This window comes from Eleutherodactylus coqui, chromosome 2 (assembly GCF_035609145.1).
Source record: "Eleutherodactylus coqui strain aEleCoq1 chromosome 2, aEleCoq1.hap1, whole genome shotgun sequence".
NCBI classification, from domain to species: domain Eukaryota; kingdom Metazoa; phylum Chordata; class Amphibia; order Anura; family Eleutherodactylidae; genus Eleutherodactylus; species Eleutherodactylus coqui.
Window position 1 is genome coordinate 204195848 of NC_089838.1, and position 24389 is coordinate 204220236.

General features: G+C 42.6%; 1 protein-coding gene across 1 annotated transcript in view; it reads right to left on the bottom strand.

Annotated features, from left to right (window-relative positions):
* The window catches only part of LOC136612138 (uncharacterized), a 52560-nt gene that overhangs the window by 14163 nt on the left and 14008 nt on the right, over positions 1–24389 (bottom strand). Inside the window, exons 3-11 of the mRNA XM_066592264.1 lie at positions 17014–17073; positions 11064–11116; positions 10351–10495; positions 9872–10254; positions 8370–8598; positions 8159–8276; positions 7902–8022; positions 1700–1811; positions 1063–1175 (exon numbers count right to left, since the gene is read on the bottom strand). Of these exons, the coding sequence (XP_066448361.1) occupies positions 1063–1175; positions 1700–1811; positions 7902–8022; positions 8159–8276; positions 8370–8598; positions 9872–10254; positions 10351–10495; positions 11064–11116; positions 17014–17073 (1334 nt within the window). The remainder of the gene's footprint in view (positions 1–1062; positions 1176–1699; positions 1812–7901; positions 8023–8158; positions 8277–8369; positions 8599–9871; positions 10255–10350; positions 10496–11063; positions 11117–17013; positions 17074–24389) is intronic.

Sequence of the window (24389 nt, forward strand, 5' to 3'; positions counted from 1 at the left end):
GGTGTGGGAGAACTGCAGGCCATCATAGGACAATGCAGCGGGGGAGGTAGAATCGGACTGCTGTATCCAGGTTTCCGTGAGGGCGAGCAAGTATGAGCTATATCCTTAATAGGGAGGGGGTGAAAAGAGTTGCCCTGTTTTAAAAACCCATTTTGAAATACATGTTAGGGCATTCTGATCTACCTAAAAGAAAGTACCTCAATAAAGAACACAATAAATTAGACAAAGTGAAGCGTGGTGAAAAAAAATAAATAAATAAAAAATGTATCCCTTAAACCCAGTACATCAGTATACGAAGTAGACAGTGCATTCATTTCAATGGTATTGATGAAGGAGAAATGAACACTTTGCTGCCAAGAATTTCTGACAGATTAAAAGTGCATCTCTCACGCATGCGCTCAGATAAACGATGCTCGAAAACGCAGCATTTTACAGTGATTTCGAGCTGCGTTTTTTAGCACAAAGTACAGCGTTTGACAGCGCTTTTTAACGCACTCCATCAGTGTGATGAGATGCGTCAAAAAGAGCTTAAACATGAGAGAATAGAACAGCTAATGCTCGAAAATCACAGCGCTTCCGAGCGCAGATCTGCGAAGCCCCACTGAAATCAATGGCGCTTTAGTACTACAGTCAGTGCTGCGTTCAGAATGCTGCACTAAAAGCAGCCAGTGTGCGAGCAGCCTTAGAGTCTCTGCAGCAGAATACCCCGAGAACAACTTATTTTCAGTGAATCCTTCCTCAAAAAAAAAAAAAAAGAAATATTGTAAAATAGCAGCAGACCCCAACAGTTGATGATATGCATGTTCTTGACAAACTGGTACTCAGTGCATTACAAAGGCATTTACTAAATTAATCTTGAAGGTGTAAATACCTGACATGTTTTTGGAAAAAAGATAAGTGGAAGCAGCAGCAGTCGGTCTTTACTATAAGACCACCGTTCCGTTATTATATACAAACAATATCTGTTGCTGAATTTCACTTTGCCTGAGGTCCATTTCTTGTAAAATGCACTGCTTACCATATATGGTGTAATGAATTGCATATACTGGTAATGATACATACCTGGACATCTTTATTCTATTTCTGCAGCCCTTTCCTCCTTCCCAGTGTAATGCGTAGAGGTTTTTATTCAGTATGCCTCCACATGAATTGCAGGGTTTTCCATTATTGTATGGCTGTAGAAGACAAAGAAATGAGTTAGCCACTTTATAAAGGCCTATTTACTCGGCGCGATGAACGCTCAAAAATTGCTCAAATGATAGTTTGAGTGACAGTTTTGAGCGATCATCGTTATATAACGCTTAGTAGCTAATTAAGCTACTAAACAGTTAATGCAGGTGGAGCGGGATACCGCCGCGATAGCTCCGAGAGCAAAGCAGCTGTTTTGAATATACAAACAGCTGCATTGTTCTAGGCGCTCTCTGCTGCTGTCCTGCTGAGAACTGCCAGATTGCAGCTGAAAGAATATCAGCTGACTAGAAATGAGCGATGAATAAACAGTGCACGATGGCTGCGCATATATATATATATATATATATATATATATATATAATAGTAATTTCAGAAACTCTTCACTGACAGGTTTCCCTTAAAGAATTGCTATTCATACCTCACCCCAACACATCAATAGAGTTTTGCAAAAGGTAAAATAATAATGTTGAAAAAAACTACAAGCCACAAGAAATCTGCAAACACTCACCTGTTCCTTAGCACAATGACCACATAACATGCGTGACGCCAGCTCCATTTCATGGTTTTCAACTTCATCGTGGCAAATATCACATGGGTAAGCTTTTCCGCAGCATGGGAACCTTCCATGGGAGAAAAATAGGGAGAATGTGATCACCTCTTGCATGTTGCACAAGTGAATCAATACAACACAACTTCCTTTATACATAACATAGTTAGAAATGGTAACTGTAAGGAAAAACACTTGATGATGTGTTATGAGTGGACGACAATTATATGATAAGGATACCGCTTTATAAAAGACACAGTAATTAGAAAGTGTGACATAATAGGAGTTACTTATAGTAGTAGGATTAATAGAGGATTAAAGACAGACATTTAGAGCCCATTTACACTGGCCATTTGCCGTCATGATTCACTTGCTTTAGTAAGATCATGAAAATGTCAAGTCTAAAGGACAAAAACGTCATTAAAAGTTACATACGATTAGACATCCCAGCGGAGATTAGGTCGCATCCAATAACAGGACCCACTCTTAGAGTGTTATCTCAGGTACTCCACAAGCCTGGGGTTTCACCAAGTCCCTCACCACTGTTGCCTATCCTAGGTAACCCAGCCTTCCCTCCTAGTCTAGAGGTTGGTGGGTTTCAAGCCAGGCTTCGTAACGGCAGGTTTAGAGCAATCCATTTTATCTCAGAGGGACATGGGTTGTCGGTAGAGGAGTTGACCAACATCACAGACCCAGTGCGGCTAAACTTCTGGCAAATTCATCAAATTAGGCATTTTCTCCTTTCTCTACACTCGACCATGGGATTTTCACGAGCAAAGACCCTATTTCAGCAACTTTGTAGCGGGAGGGGTCCCTCACGTCATACTCTCTCACGCATGTATAATATTCTGTCGTTGGATGCGGAGAACTCCACACCTCCATATGTCTTGGCCTGGGAGAGGGAGTTGGGGATGTCATTTACACCTGAACAATTAACAAAAATCTACACTTACACACACAAGTCCTCCATTTCAAGCAAGATTCAGGAAACAGGATTCAAAATTCTCTCTCGCTGGTACAGGGTGCCCTCCCGGTTACATAAAATGTTTCCTGCAGTCTCCCCACTTTGTTGGAGATGCGGTGCTGGCCAGGGGACTTTATTACACATTTTCTGGGACTGCCCGCTGCTGACCGGTTTTTGGTCTGAGGTATGGCGTATTGCCTCCAAATTCACGGACTTCGCTCTGCCAAAATCACCCGCATTCTTCCTCCTGCATCTCAGTGACATCCCAGAGTATACCTACAGGTGCTCGGTGGTGAGACACCTGGTAAACGCAGCAAGAACTTGTGTCCCAAATGGTTTCATCTTATATGTGAGATCAGAGAGATGGAAGAGCTCACAGCATCACTCAAAGACGCTCATGAAAAATTGGCCAAAACGTGGCATCATTGGCTGGAGTTCCAAAACTCTGATGAATATAAGAATCTTTTTGGACAGAACGTTAGGTAGCTTTTCCAACAGGGGTTTTCAGCCAGTTATTAATTCCCTCACTTCTACGTCTTATATGCCTTCTCTTTTGGAATATAGGGACCTGTATTTGTTCTTCTCCCCCCCCCCCCCCTTTTTCTTTGTCTTGTTGCTTTTCCCTCCCCCTCAAACCTTCTATGTTCCCTTTCCTTACCCTTGCTGCAAGTTAAGGTACATATGGTCAGGACCTACCTGGTCCCATATTGTGATGGATAGTTTGGAATGTTAAAGATGTATGTACACATATATTTTGTTTTTGTACTCAGTAAATGTTGAAGTGCAGTTTTATATGGAAAACTTATAAATAAAGAATTTAAAAAAGTTACATACGATTTAAATCGGAGTTTTAAATATTAATGAATTTTGGGGGGTGTTTTCTATGTTTTATTTTCTGTATTAAAAAAACCCTGAAATCATACAATTTTCTCATTGGCCACTAAGCTTCACAATACACTGACACTTTCTGTTGTACAGAATTCACATTTCAGTAATCATCCTGTTATCAACTCAGACATTCATAATAGGTGATTGTTGCAGCTCACCTCCTCCCCCTCCCTGCACAATGACCTCTCTACATATCACAGAACATGCGTAGAACACTTTCCCATAAAAGGCAATGAACATCTCCAGACTACAGAGCCCTATGGTCCATGTGTCTGCTTTAACCCCTTGAGTGGCACGCCCAGAAATTTTCCGAGACGAGCTCCACTGCCCATAGCGATATAGCCCGGAAGATTTCCGGGCTGTGTTTCACTATGGTACCTGTGCTCTGCCGGCAAAGACCCACACAGAGCAGTGCAGGACTTTGAAAAAACAAGCAGGAAGATATTACCGATCTGTCAGCAATCTACCGCTTCTATTTCCAAACTCCTGCACTGCATTGTTTACAGGTTGCCACGGAGACCATCGGCTTGTCAGAAGTCTGCCGATGGTCTCTGTGGCAGGGAGAGCTGGTGCTTGGCTGTCAAAGGTTAGTCAGGCACCAGCTCTTACACAGCGGAGAATGGAGAAAACCTCAGATCTCTGCTGTGTTAACCCTTTACATGCTGTGGTCTATGCGACTGCAGCATGTGAAGGGCTGTCACCATCGGATCCCTGCAATGTGATCAGTGGGTCCTGATGGGTCTCTGTGGAAGTCCCCTAAAGGGACCAAAATTTTAAAAAGTTTAAAAGAAAAAAAAAAAGGGTATTAAAAAAATTAAAATAAAAAACACTTTTTTCCCTTTACTTTGTAAAAAATTGAAAACAAAATTACACATGTGGTATACCTGCATCGTAATGACCCAGAGAAGGAAGTTAGTACATTATTTAATCCTTTAATGACGCAATGACGCGGAACCTCCCCCCCCTTTTCTATTTTTTCCTCCCCCTGTTTAAAAAATCATAACTCTTTTATTTATCCACCAACATTGTTTTTTTGCAGAACGACTTGTATTTTTCAATGGTGCTATTTAAAGTACCATATAATGTACTGAAAAACTTTTACAAAATTCTGTGGAATAAATGGAATAAAATGGAAAAAAAAGGTTTTCTTTCAGTGCATTTTGTTTCTACAGCACACAAACTGCAACAAAGATGACATGATAACTTTTTTTCTATGGGTCAGTACGATTACTACAATACCAAATGTGTATAGTTTATTTTTTTGCTGTAGTATTTGTATTTTTTTTCAAAGATATTTCATTTTTTTTCTTATTTTCTACTGCATCTTCTGCGCGCAATAACCTTTTTATTTTAACTGTCGACATATCTGAGCAACGGCTGATTTTTTCCGGGATGTCCTGTAGTTTACGTTAGTGCTAATTTGGAATACATATGACTTTTTGATCGCTTTTTATTGTATTTTTTTGGGAGACAAAGTGACTAAAAAAGTGCATTTCTGGCGGGGTTTTTTTTTCGGACCACGTTCACCGTGTGGGGTAAATAATGCACTACTTTGATAGATTGGACTTTTACGGACGTGGCGATACCAAATATGTATTTTTCTTTTATGATTTAGATTTTTTAATTATGGATATGGCAAAAGGAGGGTGATTTAAACTTTTATTACTTTTTGTTTTGTTTTTTTAAAACTGTGAAAAAGTCGCGAAAAAGAAAAAAACTATTAGAATTTGGTATTGGCATAATCGTACTGGCGTGTAGAATTACTTTAATATGTTATTTATACTCCTCAGAGAATGCTGGGAAAAATAAAAATAAAAAACATGCCAGAATTACAGATTTTGTTAATCTTGCCACTAGAAAAAATGGAATAAAAAGCGATCAAAATTTTACATGTTCCTAAAAATTAGATAAATGAAGACTAGAGTTGATTCCGCAATAAACAAGGCCTTCTAGAGCTCTGGCAATGGAAAAAATAAAATTATACGGCTCTTGGAATGTGGCGACACAAAAGCAAACCTTTAAGAAAAAAAATGTTTTAAATGTACAAAAATAGCAAAACATAAAAAAACTGTATAAACTTGGTATCGCCGGAAACGTGCTGACTCGGAGAATAATGTTATCATGTTATTTATTCTGCACGCTTAACGCCATAAAAATGAAATCGAAAAAACAAATGGCAGAATTTATTTTTTTTCCCCCAATCTCCCTACAAATTTTTTTACAAAATTTATGCAATACATTACATATACCCCAAAATGATGTCATTAAAAAGTACAAAGTACAACTTTTCCTGCAAAAAACAAGCCCTTATATGGCTGTGTCAATGGAAAAATGAAAAAGTTATGGCTCTTGAAACGCGACTGGAAAATTAGTTGAAATTAAATGATTAGACTATTTAAAAAACCTGCCATGGTGGGTCTGACAGGGTGGTAGGAAACCCGACACTCAAGGGGTTAAAGCATCTCTTTAAAAGCTTCAGGCAACATGGCAGCCCCCATAGTCATGTACAGGAAAGGGATTAGGAAAAAAAATAACAGTATCTCGTTTTAATTAGCAAAAATAAATATAAGTGACACATTCCCTTTAAATGAAAAAAGACCAATGTTAACACTGTTTTATCACTGATCTTCATAAATTATGATATCACTAGCAACACTTACATCCTGCAACATGTCAGCTATGACAACTGTACTGTTTAAGATGTTAATCATTTCTTTGGCATAAAAATATGTATATTGGCAGTATAATTAACAAATGTAAATGACACTCATAGTGATACTGAAACTTAAGGCCCATTTACACGGGGTGATGATTGCTCAAAAATCGCTAAAAAGCGATCGTTTGAGCGATAATCGTTGTGTCTAAACATGCGGTCATCGTGCACTGCTAGTTGATTGTTAAATTCAGGCCAATCTAAAAATCGTCCTGTGGTCTTAGAAGGACCGCATGCTGAGTTCTCCGCGGGTAGTGCTGATAGCATTGTTTCAGCCATTTAACCCATTGGAGAACAAAGGAGCTAAATGCAAATGAGCCCTCAGGCTATTAACTGCATTAAGCTAAAGGCTTCATTTGCACGCTAATAAGCTATTAAGCTGCTGAGTAGCTACTTAATAGTTCATACAAACTGATCGCTCAAAGCGGTCACTCAAACTGTCGTTTGAGCGATCATTGCTCTGTGTAAATGGGCCGTTACTCTATGCAATTCTGCCTAGTGCGCACTATGCAAAAATGACACCCCTTGCCCCATTTAACGTCAGTCACATATATTATACTGATGGAAAGTCCATCAGATCCTCCGCAGTTCTCTAGTCCAAAGAAAAAACTGATATGAAAAACAAGCAGCATTCCATTCACGTAACTGGTTATCAACAGTAAGCACTAAGACTAGCAACTGGCATGAGCTTAACATGAGCTTAAGTGGGTTGTACCAGCATTAAATATTATAGCTTAACCACAGGATAGGGAATAACTTTCTGACCGTTGGGGGTTAAACCACAGAGACCCCTAAAAGACCCATGAATGGGGATCCCAAAGGTCTTCAGATGAATGAAGTGGTGGTTGAGGATACATACTGCTGCTCCAATCATTTCAATAGGACTGCTGGAGATAGCACAATTTAAGTGTCTAGCTATAAACAGCAGCTATGTACATGCAAAACTGCTATTACATTCATGCGGGATAAGGGATAACTTTAAATGTTGTACAACTACTTTAATGTTAATTCATGTAAGAGCAAAAATGCGTAAGGACAAAGTAATTTTCTATGATCTGACCAAACCTAGTAATAAACATTATGAGTAAAGGCCCATCTACATGTAACGATTATGAACGTATTTGAGCAATAATTGTTCAGTGTGAATGAGAAAAAAAATTGTTTACTTGTCGTTCGCAGTTGTTTAAGCTGACTTTTCAGTCAGCTTAAAAAAACCTTGTTGGCTCGCTGGCTTGTCATCCTGTGTAACTGTTCCCCGCTCAGCGCTTCCCATAGGAGGTGAAGCGCTGAACAAGAAGTGGACGAGAAGCCCGCGAGCTGCCTACAAGTCTTTTGAACGCTCTGCAGGAGTGCTGACGACTATAGCAGTGACATCAGCGCTTGTGCAGTCATTTAAAAACGGTCGGCCCGTGCAAGAGGGCCATAACTCATAAATCAGATCCATAGACCTACTGTGTAAACAAGTCTTTAGGATACTAGTCTGATCATTAGTAATCTGTATTAGATTACTACGGCACGGGATAGCACATCTCCTTATTTTCTGATGTGCTAGAAGTGAAACAGTATAATACAGTATGAACAGAAATATCCAAACTCACCTCAGCCAGCGGCAACTCTTCCTGTAATGTCTACAGGTGCCTTGGTTCGGAAGAGGTTTCCCGGCTTGTATAGAAGGATCTCTAACAGCCTTTTTCCTAACATAATCATGACCTTTGTTACCTGTGATACAAATACATATGAAATTACTCTACACCTACACCTCTAAATCTAGCCTGGTCTGTTTCTCTTCCACTATTACTAAAGCACATCCGCTACTAAATATCCATTAACTCTTATACAACAGTTTGTATCATACCACTGTCTTTCCCAGGGTAACGTTGAACCTTTTGAAATCCGGCGGCTTCAATAAAAACGCTCAGCTTACTGTGGCACTGGATACAATTCAAGTCTTTGGTGACGCCATAAGAAAGACTCTGCAAAGTAAAGATGACAGACACAAGCATTAGTAGACTGAAGAGTTACAAAAGGGTATCTGACCTTGTATTATCTAGCCTTCCTACTCATACCTTTACTGGTTCTTCATGAGAACAATTAAGGCAGCTAATTATGAATATGCACTCCAGCAATACCAGATCTCTGGCAGCGGCTCCTTGTATATTCACATACCCCAGCACCGTTGAGTACTGGTGCAGGATACTGGGGAGGAAGGTGCCGGAGATACGACTGTTACACTTTTCGCACTGTGCTGTACATGGCTGCTTCTCAGTCAGGGATAGGTCTGCTGTAACTTTACACCTGAAGGAAAAAAACTAAATCAGTAGACAGAAAAAACTTCTACTGCTCAATGCTACAACAGCGGTAAAGCAGAATATATTGTTACCGAGCCAGGGAAGGCATTAGAGGAGGAAAGACATATAGTAGTGCAATGAAGAGTGCAGAAAAACAATGATGAGAATTGTGTTAAGGTCCTTTTACATAATCCAACGATCAGGCACACACACATTTCGCAGATTGTCAGGCCAACGACCAGCTGAAAAGCAAATGCACTTTTGTCGGCAGATCAGTTCATTTATCCAAGCATAAACGACTTACTGGTTGGCTGTATATCTTCTCATGTGAACAGGGAGAAGTGCAGCTGACTAATAACAGTATGGGGACGTATGATCATATAAACGACCAATTTTCACCATACTGCAGATCAAGTGCTGACTGATATGCTCATTATTGGTCAGCATTTCCTGCACAGGCTAATAATTATCTGTATGTGTAAAATGATCCTTAGATTTCAGACGATGAATGACACAGGAGGTGGTGAAGAGAAAAAAAATCATTTAAAAAGGCGATGAGATAAAGCTGTAAAGGTTATGGTATGATATCAAAGAGTTATTCCCATCTCAGAAAGTCATCTCCTATCCACAGGATAGGAAGTAACTTACCAATTGATGGGGGTCCATAAATCCCAAGATTTCAGCCTCAGTGCATCCTAATGTTCTGCCTGTGCTCCATTTACTTTAATGGGACTGCTGGAGATAGCGGAGTGCTTGATATCTGCTATTCCCAGCAGTCCAATTGAAGTGAGTACATGCACGGCCACCGCTGCCAGAGCTTAGGCACACACTAGAGCTAAAATATCAGGACTGTGGAGGTCCCAGGGATTGGACCCCACTAATTAGCAAATTATTCCCTATTCTGTGAATGGGAAATAACTTGCTGAAATGGGAATACCCCTTTAGCTATCACTAGAAATGACAAATAATGAACTCATTCTGCTGGTTTTAATAGATCCTGGATGATCTTGCCTCTCTGCATTTACACTATAAGCTACTCTAGTTTCATCACTGCCCATTCATAGTATTAAAATCCTACAAGGTTTTCTTAGAAACAAAGCAATTTGTATATTCCTGAGTTATTGAGAGATCGAACGTCTTGAAGGGTTACAGAGGCTACACTACACCATTGTATTAGCATGGTACATTATCTCTATTGGACATTTACTATATCTTTGGGGAAGCCAAGTTAAACCTATGTGTAAGCTGTTGAAATGACACCATGTTCTCCGCATTCTCACCTGCTGCACTGCAAAGATATTACGATGTGACGTGCAGTCAAAGTGCCCACTCCAGCTCCCAATCTTAATCCCAAGAACTGTATTTCTGTTCCTTTTCTTGGACCTTCTACTTTTCCTCCGTCTACAGATCTCATCCCATCACAGGTGCCAGCTCCTGCGCCATTCTCTAGGTCGTCGTCGTCGTCATCGTCATCATCCTCTTCATCACAGCTTATCCAGCTATCGGAGTCATCATCCTCCAGATCTTCTTGAAGGTCAGTCTCCTGTTGTTCCTTATCTTCACCATTTTCCCCATTGCTTGATTTAATCAGGACTGCTGCTTGCAACTGCTGGTATGGCACAAACTGTAATCCAGCCTTCTCTACGTCAATGTCTCTTTTTAACTAGAGTACGGGCAAAATACAGAATTACAGCTAAAATGTAAATCTGCACTAAATGACATTTTATATTACATTGCCATGAATTAAAAATAGTGTTACCAGACGAGCTCCTTCCGTATACAAACGCTCCAAGTTGCGATCCAACCAGAGTAAGAAAGGCCGAAACAGAAGCTCCACTTTTCCAATCAGCTGATTGGTTGCATGCTTTGCTTCCAGCCATGCCTTGGAGGCATCACACACATAGCTGGAAAATAATAATAATAAAAAAACAGGTTTAGATTCTGTTCATCAGCAGCACGCAGTTTGCATCACACTTTCCAGTATTTTTAAGAATATTGACAATATTTTTGTCCTTGAGAATAACAGAAACCTGAACGACCCCATAGTAATAAGCCAATGGTGTCCTCCAGGGTTTATTGGGCACTCATTTGGATTTGCTTGGTTGATCTGGTTGTACTTTGCTGTACTGGGTTTTGGGGTTTCAAATCAGCAAAGGGCACCATCTGCATGGAGTTTGTATGTACTCCGTGTCGGCTTCTTTCCTTTCATGCTCTGCCTTGCAGGTTTGTGTGTTGTGAAAGGAGAATTAATATATGTCTCCCTGAGTGCAGGCGCCTCCCCGATAGCAGGCCCCTCCCAGAGTGCAGGCCCCTCCCTGATAGCAGGCCCCTCCCAGAGTGCAGGCCCCTCCCAGAGTGCAGGCCCCTCCCCGAGTACAAGCACTGAGGCAAGAATTGTTATTCCCTCAAATGTTCATTATACAAAAAGCATCAGCGGCTTGAAGTCTAATGATTGAATATGTGTTACCTTACCTGCCCATAGCGGAGGGCAAATCTTGATCTTTGGGGATCTCAATTGTGAAAACCTGCAAATACAATGAATATGTACAAGGTTTCCTAGAGTAGTGACTAGCTTGAAATATTCTCTACGTTCAATAACGGCTAAAGGCAATAGGTATCCAATAAAAATAAAAGGGGTATTCTGCTTTGCATTGTTTATACAATAGGATGCCACATATTTTTCTAATTTTCTAACAGCACGGGAGCGAGTATACACGGGGACGAGCGTTAGGCATCGTTGCCCGACACTCATCCCGTGTAAAAGGGCCTTAAGTCCTACTCAGTCTTCCCATGGAGCCATTATATAGGACTAATCTGGGCCATAGCATTATTTTATATTATGCACTGGTGTAATAAAGACACGTGAACATAACCTAAAATACATAAATACATGGATATATATATTTAAAATAAAAACTGCAAAAACCAAGAATGTGAAATAGAGCCGTTAGTTGAAAAGCTATAATGGCTAAGACAAGTAGCGGGATAAAATGCCTCCTATCTGCGCTGTGGCAATCTCAAGAACCTGATGGAAAGGCAGAAACATGTTTACTGTCTTTTATAGTAGAACCTTCTAAGGAAATTACTTCAGGACTTTCTTCTGGGAGCGCTAAAACTTCTGAAGGCAAGAATAGCAGAGCATGCGATATCAGAATAATGCAATTCTATTAGAAGTAAATAAGGTCAGTTGGTCAATAATCGGATCTGTCATACTATAAATCTATGACAGCATCATAGACTTCATCATAGAGAAGTCATGACCCAGAGGAAATAGTGCCTCCATCTACTATAACATAGAATCAGCTACTATTCTTGGGTGCATTATTTGGTCTCAATTTCCTCAATATGTTTTGTGATTGTTATTGACATGCTATAACGATTCACTACAGACACCATTTAGGCTGCCGTCACATATAGTGTAAATGCTGTGGAAATCCTGTAACATTTACAGTACTAGCCATGTAAAGATTTAAAAAAATTCTCCTTCACATGGAGCGATTTTCGAGTACTTCCGTACTCGGTTTAAAAGATTCAGGGGGCGCCGGGGGAGGCGTGGCGGAGCGGGGGGTAGCAGCGGGGAACGGGGGGGGAGCCCTCTCTCTCTCCCTCTCCCCCCCACTCCCCGTTGCAACCCCCCACTCACCCACGGCGCCCCCCGAATCTTTTCGTCCGAGTACAGAAGTACTCGAAAATCACGGCGCTCGGGCGAAAAAGGGGCGTGGCCGAGTAGGTTCGCTCATCTCTACACAGGAACAATGATCACTCAGTAAATGGAGGCAGAGCGGCCGGAGAGCTCTTCCATCATCTTGCCTACATTCACAGTAAACAGGCAGTTGTTCATAGAAGAGCAATTGCCTTTTTCACAGCTGATTGCTATTTGTTTTTTTATGCCTCCTTAACCCTTTCCAATCCAATTTGTATCCTGGTTTTCCTAGGGGGCTTACTCTTTTTCTGCCGTTATATACAACGGCGCTATATGCTGGCTAAAGCCAGTACTGCATGAGGTGACACGTTGGATAGGCTCTGACAGCAGAGAGGCTGGCAATATACAGTAAGAGAACCCCGACGGATGTCTTCCAACATAGGAGCTGTACAGCCTGAAATAATAATGTCTTCAGAGGTCAGACAGTGGATTGGAAAGGGTTAAACTGAACAATGAATGATAAGCAAATTAATTCTCTCATGATCCAGCGAGTATCTGAATGATAATCATTCAGTATAAAAGGGCCCTTAGGCGAACAACTAAAAGTTTGACTGGCTAATATAGGGCGGTACTGAGCAAATACTCCCTTCTTCAATGTCTGAATACTCCTAATAGAGTCTAATAGGATATACAGACACATTTTCTGCATAGTAGCTCCATGGAAGCAGGTGGAGATAAGCATCTTTTGACAAACTCTGTGATAGCTTTTCAATATTGGTGGAATTTAACAATTTGAAACCAACTAAGGGCCCTTTTACACTGCATGATTATCGCTCAGATCGTTGCTGCATCGCGGTAATCTGAACGATAATCGCTCAGTGTACATATCTGTATGACCTGAATAATGAATGATAATTCATTAGTTATTCAGATCGTGCAGGCATAAAAATTAAACGAGGATCGGCCAGTGTAAACAGGCAGTTCTTCATATAGGAAGGAGGCGGGTGGGTGGTACGATGTCTGGCTGCTTCCGCCTCCCTTCATTGAGCGATCATCGCTTCTGTGTAAAAGCACAGGAGCAATTATCGTTGGGACAGCTGTTGGGCGCTTCTGCTCCCGAAAGTCGTCCCGTGTAAAAGGGCACTAAATCTTGAAACTTGTATGGGAGATATAAGGGTTGAACATTTTGGATTTTAACATGCCCAGTCCTTTGTTTCCAGATATAGATGTCTGGCTGCTACTTACCCCCTTCCCCGTGGCACATAGCCTTATCAGAGCATACATGTTGGTAACCAATAGCCATCTATAGTACAGAGATAGATTAAATGGAATGTATCTCCTCGATTCTTTTTAACTTTTATTAAACCAGACACGAATACATATTCTTTTACCGAATCTGCTTTTAGTTTCTGAATGTAGACTTTTTATTCTATTCTCTGTACACCACCGGTCAGAAGGCCTTGGACACCATGAGCGGTCACAGTTTTGGGGCGTATACTAACAGCTAAAAAGCGAGGACATTGTCTCACTAAACGCTAACATTAGTGTATGTTAGTAAACAGCTTTAATACTGTGAATGTAACCTCCTAAAAGTAAGCAGTCAGTTGACAATAGTCATCAATTCCTGTCCTGCATCGTCGTCCGTGCGTTTAAAAATATTTCTGCAGTGTTGCTAGTCGTTATCAGAACCGTAGGAACTGGAACTCATCCATAGATAGGTGAGAGGCGAGTATCTGATATCAAGGAGTCAAGGTTATTATAGCCATCAGTGGTCATTAGGAACCAACATGTTCATAAGGATTTGCAGTTGGTGATTCTTAGGATACGGCTCCCTGGCAGCGAGCACAAGTGGACCGAGATAGGAGAGCACAATCAATGCATACTACAACAAAGATGTTTTTCCCCATTCATGACACCCCCTCAAAACTTTGGATCCCCAGCTTTACTGTTGCATACACCATCAAGCACTTTTGTGAAACTGGGACCAACAAAGATTAATCACAAAGAGCGAGGCCGCATGTAACTACGAAAGTAGAAGATAAGTCTATTGTACTGCTCTCTAAAGGAGAGATAGATAAAAACTGGTGAGGCCCATTAAGAAGCAAAGATAATCGTTCAAAAGTTTTTTTTGAACGATTTTTGAGCGATTGTTTTGCATAAACTGCAAATGGACACCAATGTCCACTAGCAGCTTATCCCCTTCATTTGCATGTAAATGAGCCTCTGGAGCTGTATGCAGGTGGTCTGTTCTCTGCATTCAGCTCCTTTGTTCGGCACTCCCGTGGAGAATACAGCAACACGGACAGCAAACACAGCATACGGTCTGTGTTATCTTCTCTCCGGCTGAAGGATGGATTTCATGCTCACCTAAAAATCATCGTTCAGCTGAAGAGTGAAAGGTGGGGGCATTTACACACAACAATTATCGCTCAAATAATGGCTTTTGAGTGAATTTTGAGTGATAATCGTTGCGTGCAAATTGGACTGAAATTTAAGCAGATATCAGTTTAGGTCATGACCAACAGTTATCTGCTGAAATTATTAAGAGGAGACTTAGATCAGCTGGCGTCTTCAGTAAAGTTGCTGTGCAAAAACCTTTCTATAGGGAAGAGGTAAATAAAAAAAGGACTGGAATAGGAGTAGAAACACAAGAATTGGACCGTAGAAGATTTTTTAAAAAGTATTGTCGAAGGATGGGTTGAAATTTGAGGTACCCCATTACCTCGAAAATAAGACAGGGTCTTAATATTAATTTTTGCTCCAAAAGATTTTACTTTTTTATATGTATAGCTGCCTCAACACTGTTTAAATTGACTTTTGTTATTAACTGTAACTAGGGCTTAATTTTGGAGTAGAGCTTATATTTCAATAATTCTCAAAAATCCTGAAAAATCATGCTAGGGCTTATATTCGGAATACGTCTTATTTTCATGTAAATGAGGTATCTGAAAGCAAGAAAAAATATATGTATGATGCTCAGTGAATAAAAAGATGATGACCAACAGCACTACACCAACTGTCAAACACGGTAGAGGGTTTGTAATGGTTTGGGAGGGCACACTGTATAAAATGAAGGGAGTTCTTGAACACAAAGGGTACCACAAAATCCTTGTTCCCTACGTAGGCCCTGCAAAAAAAGCAACTGATCAGCCATGAACTCATCAAACAGCAAAACAATGACCCAAAGTACACCTCAAAGCTTTGCAAGAACTACCTGGTGAAGTAGGGTACCCTACAATAATGGAATCACCTGATCTAAACTCAATTAAACTTCTTTGGGAAGAACTTGACCGTGAGGTGAGGAAACCTTGTACAGCCTCTCAAGAAAGCCTCTGAATTATTACAAGTCTCCTGGAAGCAATTAGAATCAACCATTTTCCATAATCTAGACAGTAGGATGCTGAGAGTAGTCAGAAGTGTTCTAAAGGGTAAAGGCCTTTTCTTTAATGAAAATAAAGTTTGACTTTTTTCAATTGGAAAGGTCTTAAACAGCAATGTTTTGTTTCTTATACTCTATGAATAGTTTTTTCCCCCATTGAATATCTGTGTTGTTCTTGAATGTTTTCCCTCTTAAATACGACAAGTATTCTTGGTGTCCAAAGACTTTTGATTAGCAGTGTACATAATTATGGAGGCTGCTAACTTCCCTGAACTGCAGTCAACAAGATTCAGAGATATGATTGATATTGGTCACATGGACCACAGGAACCTATAGCTTGCAGACGTTAATTGACTTCTATGGGAGAGTATTGTAGTCAAGGAGGAGGAGAAGGAGAGCTGTGACCAACACCTATAGAGAATTGTGGATTCACCTTTCATTGTAAGCCTGTTTGTTATAATGGGATGACTACTAAAATATAATCTCTAGAAAACAGGAATGTGCCTTTTTAGTGACCATCGGTAAAACTGCAAGATTTCAGGATTTTTTTTTACTATAGATAATGACAATTTATTTTTTTTAAAAAGGGCACAAAAATTAAAAAAACTGTTTAACAAAAAAAATCTGTCATTTTCTGGTAACACATTCCCTTTAACATAAAAACCGATTAGAAAATCCCTACTTGGATGTCCCTTTTAAAATGTGGTTGAAGAAAACCTGTTCCTATGCATTTCTTGCTTCCATGTAAAGGGATGCTCAGGACCAGATTAAGGCACAAAAACTAAAATGTAGCATTTGAACACAGCCAGAGAATAGGAGACAGAGGTACCAATACAAAGTACATAAAAGACTATGGACCTTACATTACTACCAACTATGACATATAGGAATATTTTAAATTGCTTAATAGTATTGAGTGGGATGGGAACCAGGGCTGCTTTAAGAGAGGAGGCGATACCAAATAAAGCTATCTACTGTCAATCAACGGGTTTTTATAATTCAACAAAGACGGCTGCAGAGACGCGCAAAATGATGAAAATTCATCAAACGTCATCTCAAAGCCAACAAAGCTCTTATTAAATCCTCTTTGGGAGACAGTGTTGGGACAGCTTTAATCTCCTGAACGTAATCTTGTAAAAAGCACGAGGGAGGTGGAATTAATTGTACTGAACAAAGTTGTTAGAATGATCCCAGTTCTCTGCATGAGGAAGATGAAAGAGCGATACAGAAAATCATGATGGCTTCCTAACATAGGAGAATTCGGGTTTCTCTGAAGAAGGAAAAAAAATGTAGACGCTTAACCCCTTACAAAGTATGACAGGTGAAATAAGAATCTCCCACCCAAAGAGTAACACGCTACATAGGGTAAGTCTACTACATGGATTCTGTTAAACACATACCTGCAAGGGGTAGTCCTCTGGGAACTCCAGCAAAATCTCGATTTCCTTTAGGTCGAACGGCTGCGGAAGATATAAATACATGCATTTGTTTATAATCCCAGTGATTAATGAAAGGATGAAGGATCCAGGTGACAGATGAAGTTAGAAAAGGAAGAAATATACAAGAATGAAGAATAATGCAAAACTAAAACAGAAGTGCATGGATGAAAGCAGTTAGTACAATCAGGTAGAAAAAAGAACATTTTGTGGCTATTGGTTATAGTTAGAATAAATGAAAGGGGTTATGTGGCATTAAAATAGTATCAATGCCATTCAGCAAGAAGAGTGTTTGAGGAGCATGACCAGGTCTGACCATCATATTACATGCAGTCTTTACCTTGACATACACCGTAATATAGAATTCTGCCATAACTCCGGAAAAAAAAGCTAAAATACCAGCACTTGTGCGAAATACTGTATAGGTTTCTACCACTGGCAACAATCTCACATATGTGGCCCTGCCATCTAGGGAGATGCATTTATGTCTATTGGCTAAAGTGGCTTGTAAGAAGGCATTCAAGGAACTCCAAATCAGCAGGGACTAGATTGTTTCGACTAAGGGTCCGTTTAGACCCGACGATGTCTCATTCGAACGAGTGAATGAACTCAGATTTTGGGCAGCCTGCTTATACAACAGATACATCGTTGGCTCGTTCAAACAAGAAATTATTCAGTCGTTCACATTCGCTTTATAAGTGACTGAGAACGACTGAACGGTCGGTATTTCAACCAAACGATTAGCAAACGAGCCAACCATGATTTTATGCCGGCATGAAATGAACGAAAAGCAATCGCTGGCTGCGTTTACACTAAAGATTATTGTTAATTTTCACTTGTTTGAAAGATTTTTTCTTTTTAACGAGGAACTGCATTCTTGTCCGAGCAGGCTCGGGGGGCGGCGGGGGTGAACAGAGGATAGCGGGGGGGGGGGGGGGAGGAAGGGAGAGATCTCTCTCACTCCCCCCCCCCCCCCGAGCCTGCTCGGACGAGAATGCAGTTACTCGAGAAGAGCGATGCTCGCGTGCGTAACTGCCTCATCCGAGCGTGCTCGCTCATCTCTAATCAGAGAAACATGTAAAAGGTTTTGATCAGTGAGGAATCCCGCTGCGGAGACTCCCCCTGGTTGCTGACATTAAGAGATTGCAGTGCCAAGCACTCTGCCCCTTTGGCTGTCATTATGGCTTATCAGTACCTCTCAACGGCTGAAGACGGACACCTAAATGTCTTCAGCTCCCAAGAAGAGCCGATGAGCAATGATGTCAGCCGAAGGGGAACAGCACCTCACTTCAGAGATCAGTGAGGGTCTCCGCATCTGGACCCCCAAAGATCAAAACTTTTGACAGAGCGACGAGTGCAGTTTATCTTTAACAGCAAATTCAGTAACTTTATAAATACTTTGCTTATTTCCCACCGCCTCTTTTATTTCAAGTTTTGTGCAACCATATTAATTGCTGCTTTAAAAACTCTTCTGCTCGTCCTTGAATGCAGAGAGTAGTTTCTGCCCATTAATGTGATCAAACTATAACTGCCACTGCTATCTCAGCTCCCACAGTGCTTTGCAGGAAAGCTGCAGAATTCAGAATTTAGTTTTAGACATGAATGAATGGAGAAGAAATTGTCATGCTACTAAAAATCAACAAAGGAAAGCGAAGTATCAACATTTTATGTAGCTGTTCACTACAAGATAGAACAGAGGTTAAACATTTGAGTTTTCCTCTCTTGCAATGGAGAAAACTATTGGGGGAGATCTACATCACGAAAAAGCACCACAATAATGGAGTACAGGGCATATGCCAAATTTATTACTAGTTTTTGATTTAAAAAATAAAATAGGACATGCTCTATTTTCCAGAGTATTTGCAATCCAAAGATCCCCATACTAGTCAATTAGGGGTGCGCAAATGTGTGCAATATGCAAGGAAATGCGAGGAGCACTGCGGAAAAGAACAAATCTGGAACTAATTAGCCATTTCATTCTGTGTCTTTGTTTTCCGCGTGCAAATAAAGCTATTCCACAAGATATACCTCGTGGGCACAAAAAGTAACACAGTATACATAAAAAGTATATGCCTGACGGGCGTCTGGAAATCAACACTATTAACACATCGTCTACTCCCGGCACGGTACACTACGGACGACATTTTAATAAATATCTTCCCTATGAATTTCCTAATGATTTTAGTAAATTGATTTACACTAATCACCAGGCAAGTACGTAAAACAATGTGGGTTTGAGCGATTTAACATTGATGCCAGGCTCTTTCATCATGTGCGCTCTTGCACAACATTGCTCACAAGACAAATCTGCTTACTAGCACAATGGGGGACATTTATACGTACAATGATGGCAGTTTTTTTGAATAATCGCATTCAAATCCAAAGTGTTCATGCTGAAGACCATATTTATCAGACTCCGTGACACTTGCAGACCCTCTCATCTCAGATTGTATGTCGCCCCCAATACCCACACAGAGGGGCTGGCACGGCCTGAGCTTACCTGCAATGTTTATTTACACAAAGACCCCGACCTTGTAGAAATTGGAGAAAAATTAAAGAGCCCTTGTTATTATTAGGATGCGACTGTATTTGTTATGCTAGGGCAGAAAATCGCCAACCTCTTATTCACACAAAGTTAGAACTGAAATCTGCAACATTCACATTTAGGCCTCATGTCCACGGGCAAAAGAAGAATTAAAATCCGCAGCGGATTTTAACTCTTCTCCTGCCCGCGGATCCGCATCCCATAGGGATGCATTGACCACCCGCGGGTAGATAAATACCCGCGGATCGTCAATAAAAGTGCTTTTAAAAAAAATGGAGCATGAAAAAATCTGGACCATGCTCCATTTTCGTGCGAGTCTCCCGCGGGGACGGCTCCCGCGGGCTTCTATTGAAGCCTATGGAAGCCGTCCGGATACGCGGGAGACAAAAAAAATAGATTATACCTACCCGATAATCGGATTTCCAGTAGTCTCCACGACAGCACCAATTGAGATTGCCTCCTCCTGGTAGGACAGGAACATACTGAGAGGTTAAAAGCTCCCCCCCTTCCCCACTTTCCTCAGTGGATTCTAACGAATTGCCGGGGCAGGAGCTCAAATTAAAATTCTTCCCTTAACCGGGGTTTTTTTGGAAATTATATACTATACTACTTTCTTAGGGGGGGGAAGGTACGGGTGGTGTCGTGGAGACTACTGGAAACCCGATTATCGGGTAGGTATAAATCTATTTTTTCCCCAGTCGTCTCCACGCCAGCACCAATTGAGACGTACCAACTAAAGTTTTCTTAGGGCGGGATTGCTGCCGAGAGGACTTTGCGGCCGAAGGCCATGTCCTCGTCCTGCTGCACTTTTACCCTATAGTGTTTGATGAACGTATGGGGTTTCTTCCAGACTGCGGCCTTGCATATCTGCTCGACCGAGGCTGAGCTGTGTTCGGCCCATGAGGATGCCACTGCCCTTGTGGAATGAGCTTTAAGAGCTAACGGGATTTCCTTCCCGAGGGCCTTATAGGACTCTATGATGGCCAGGCGGATCCACCTGGCTATGGAATTTTTTGCTGCTTTGCTATCTTTATTTGGGCCACTGAACTGGACGAACAAGTTGTCGTCCCGTCTCCAGTGGCTTGTTGCATCTATGTAGGCTAGGACTGCTCTCCTAACGTCCAGGCAGCTTAGGGTCTTTTCTTCCTCGTTCTTTGGATTACTGAAAAATGAGGGGATTATTATATCCTGGGACCTATGAAACTCTGATACTACCTTTGGCAAAAAAGCAGGGTCCGTTTTAAATACTAGTTTGGTGTCTGCGATTTTCATGAACGGGTGGCGGATGGACAAGCCCTGTAGCTCGCTAACCCGTCTTGCGGAGGTGATGGCTACTAAAAAAATGGTTTTGATTGTAAGCATTTTTATGGGTAGTGCCTCGATCGGTTCGAACGGTGCTGCTGTCATGGCCCTTAGAGCCCAATTAAGGTTCCAGTCCGGAAAAAGATTTATGGGCCTGGGCCATAATCTAGCTGCTGCTGTTAGGAACCTGTGGACCCATCTGTCATCTGCGAACTTTATGTCACAAATGGCGCTAAGTGCTGAGACCTGGACCTTTAGGGTGCTTGGAGAGAGGCCCATCTCTAGGCCCTCCTGCAAGAACTCTAAGATTAGCGGAGTGTCAGGGATAGAATCCCCGCGATCCCTTCCCTGTCTCCATGAGGAAAACCTTCTCCAAACCTTCTGGTAGATCCAGTGGGTCGTCTTTTTTCTACTGGACATTAAGGTTTCTACTACTCTCTCTGAGAACCCCTTCTCTCTTAGTGAGGATTCCTCAAGAGCCATGCCGTTAAATGGAGTCTGTCTAGGCCTGGGTGGTTCAGTGGCCCCTGCGATAGAAGATCTGTCCAGGTAGGAAAGGTGACTGGGTCCTGGACGCTCAATGTTGCTAGAGGACCGAACCAGAAGGGGGTCACCAGGACTAGTGTGCATACCTGGGTTCTGAAATGCTGTAGAACCCTGGGGATCAGTGGTATAGGAGGAAAGGCGTACACCAGCCCTTGTCCCCAGTCCTGGCCTAGGGCGTCTACTGCTGTCGGACGATCTCCTGGCCGGAGGGAGAAGAAGTTGCCTACTTTAGCGTTCTCCCTGGTTGCGAAGAGGTCCAACTATGGGGTCCCCCACCGGTTGGTCAGGATTCTGAATGCCTCTAGGGAGAGGGACCATTCTCCTGGGTCTATTTGCCTCCTGCTGAGGAAGTCCGCTTTTTGGTTTAACGTCCCCTTCAGGTGGGTTGTCGTGATCGAAAGGATCCGGCCCTCTGCCCAGTGAAAAATTTTCTGTGTGATGCTTTGCAGGGCGGGAGATCTTGTGCCCCCTTGGTGTCGTATATGGGCGACCGCGGTGATATTGTCTGACAGTATCTTTATATGCCGGTTCTGTAGCGAGTTCCCCAACTGCTGTAGAACCTGCCATACTGCCTGTAGTTCTCTGTAATTTGAGGACTGTTCTTTTGTCCTCTGAGGCCAGGGGCCCTGAAAGAACTGGTTCCCCACATGCGCTCCCCATCCCCAGGCGCTTGCGTCCGTTGTGATGTGGGTGGCTGGGTTTTGTAGCCAGTGAACCCCTCTCCGCAGGTTCTCTGGGGATGCCCACCAACGCAGGGATGTTTTCACCCCGCCTGGGATGTACATTCTTGCTCCTAGGGAGGACTGCCTTTTGTCCCACGAGGATAGGACTAAGGCCTGCAGGGCTCTGGTGTGGGCCTGGGCCCATGCCACTCCTGGAATGCATGATGTCAAGCTTCCCAGGAGAGACATTGCTTCCCGAATTGTGCAGAACCGTCTTCGTAGGAAGACTATTCTTCGAATTTTTTGTATTTTTTCCCCGGGTAGGTAGGAGCATTGCGATTCTGAGTTGAGCGTTATTCCCAGAAACGTCTTCTGCTTGTTGGGATCTAGGCTGGATTTTTCCCAGTTTATGATCCATCCTAATGATTGGAGAAGCTCTAGCACTATCTCCAGGTGTTTTGTTAGGAGTTCTCTGGACTCTGCTATTATTAAAATATCATCCAGGTAGGGTACTATTAGGACCGATTTTTTCCTCAGGTAGGCGGCTACCTCTGCCATAATTTTGGTAAAGATTCTGGGGGCTGAGGATATCCCGAAGGGCAGGCATCTGAATTGGTGGTGCTCTATTCTTTTGCCCATGTCCACTGCGAACCTTAGGTATTTCTGGGACCCCTTGTGGATCGGTACGTGGAAATAAGCGTCCTTTAAATCGATGGATGCCATGTAGGCTCCTCTGGGAATCAACTTTATCGTTGAGGAGATAGTTTCCATTTTGAATTTTCTGTATCGGACGCAGGTGTTCAGGGGTTTCAGATTTACTATCATCCGATGTTTCCCGCAGGGTTTTCTTACTAGGAAGAGCCTGGAATAATGGCCCTGGGTTTCCTCGTTTTGCGGTACGGGGGATATTGCATTTAGTTGTTGCAAGTCGCGCACGCTTTGCCTTAGTAGGTGTAACTGTCTTTTTGAGCCTCCCGTGATGACGAATTTTCTTCTGGGGAGGGACACCAGCTCTATCTGGTATCCCTGCTGTAAGATCTTTGGGATCCATGGACCCTCGCAGATTGCGGCCCATTGATCCACAAAGTTCCCCAGCCTTGCCCCTACGGGGATGGCGTCAGGGTCTCTGCTTCGGCTCTCCCTGGTGGGGGTTGAAGAGGATATTCCTTCCTCTGCCCCCCTTGGGGCAACTCCAGCGGCCTGTCTTGCCCTTGCCTCGGTAGGCCTCGGGCTGTTGCATTGGAGCCCGGAAGATGGTCTTCCCTCTCTGTGGTTTTTCTTCGGGGAACCCCTTCTTTCTGTCGGCTGCTTTCTCTAGAATTTTGTCTAGGTCCGGTCCGAACAAGAACTGGCCGTAGAACGGGAGGGCGCATAACTTATTTTTTGAGGCTAAGTCGCCTGACCATGATTTCAGCCATAACACTCTTCTGGCTGAGTTAGAGCGGGCTGTGGCCTTCGCCGAAAGTTTGACGGTTTCGGCCGCGGCGTCCGCTAGGAAGTTAGTTGCCATGCGCAGGATCGGAAGGGAGTTTAGGATCTGCTCCCTCGGCGTCTTATTGGTTAGGTGTAGCTCTAGCTGTTCTAACCATACCCCCAGAGTCCGCACCACACAAGTGGCTGCGATCCCTGGCCTAAGTATGTTTGCCGCTGCCTCCCATGATTTCTTTAGAATGCCCTCCGCTTTGCGATCCATGGGGTCTTTTAACTGTGCGGCGTCTTCAAAGGGAAGAGTCGTCCTCTTGGCTACTTTGGCCACCGGGACGTCTACCATAGGTACCTCTTCCCAGCTTGCGCAAACTTCCTCTTTGAGTGGGTATCTTCTTTTTACGCCTCTAGCGGAGAAGGAGCCTGCGTCTGGTTTCCTCCACTCTTTCTGAATTATTTTGGTGATATTCTTGTGGACCGGGAAGGTATGCTTGCGCCTCTCCCCTAGTCCACCGAATATCTCATCTTGTAGAGTATGTGGCTCTCTGGGCTGTTCCATTTTTAGTGTAGCCCTGACTGACTTAATTAATTCCGTTAGGTCGTCTTGACGGAATAAATATCTTTTTTGGCCCTCATCGTCTGAGGACTCCTCGGCCGACTGTTCCTCTTGCTCCGATCCGATCGAACTCTCGGAATCGGAAGGCTCGTCGGGAACATACGCCTTTTTCTGGCGTTTCGCTGGCGGCGCCGACTGTGACGTTAGGGCTGATCTAACCTCCTCTTTCACCAGCTTCCTAACGTCCTCCAAGAATCCCCCCGATTCCTCTCTGACTAGCCTAGCCACGCATGCCTTGCATAGA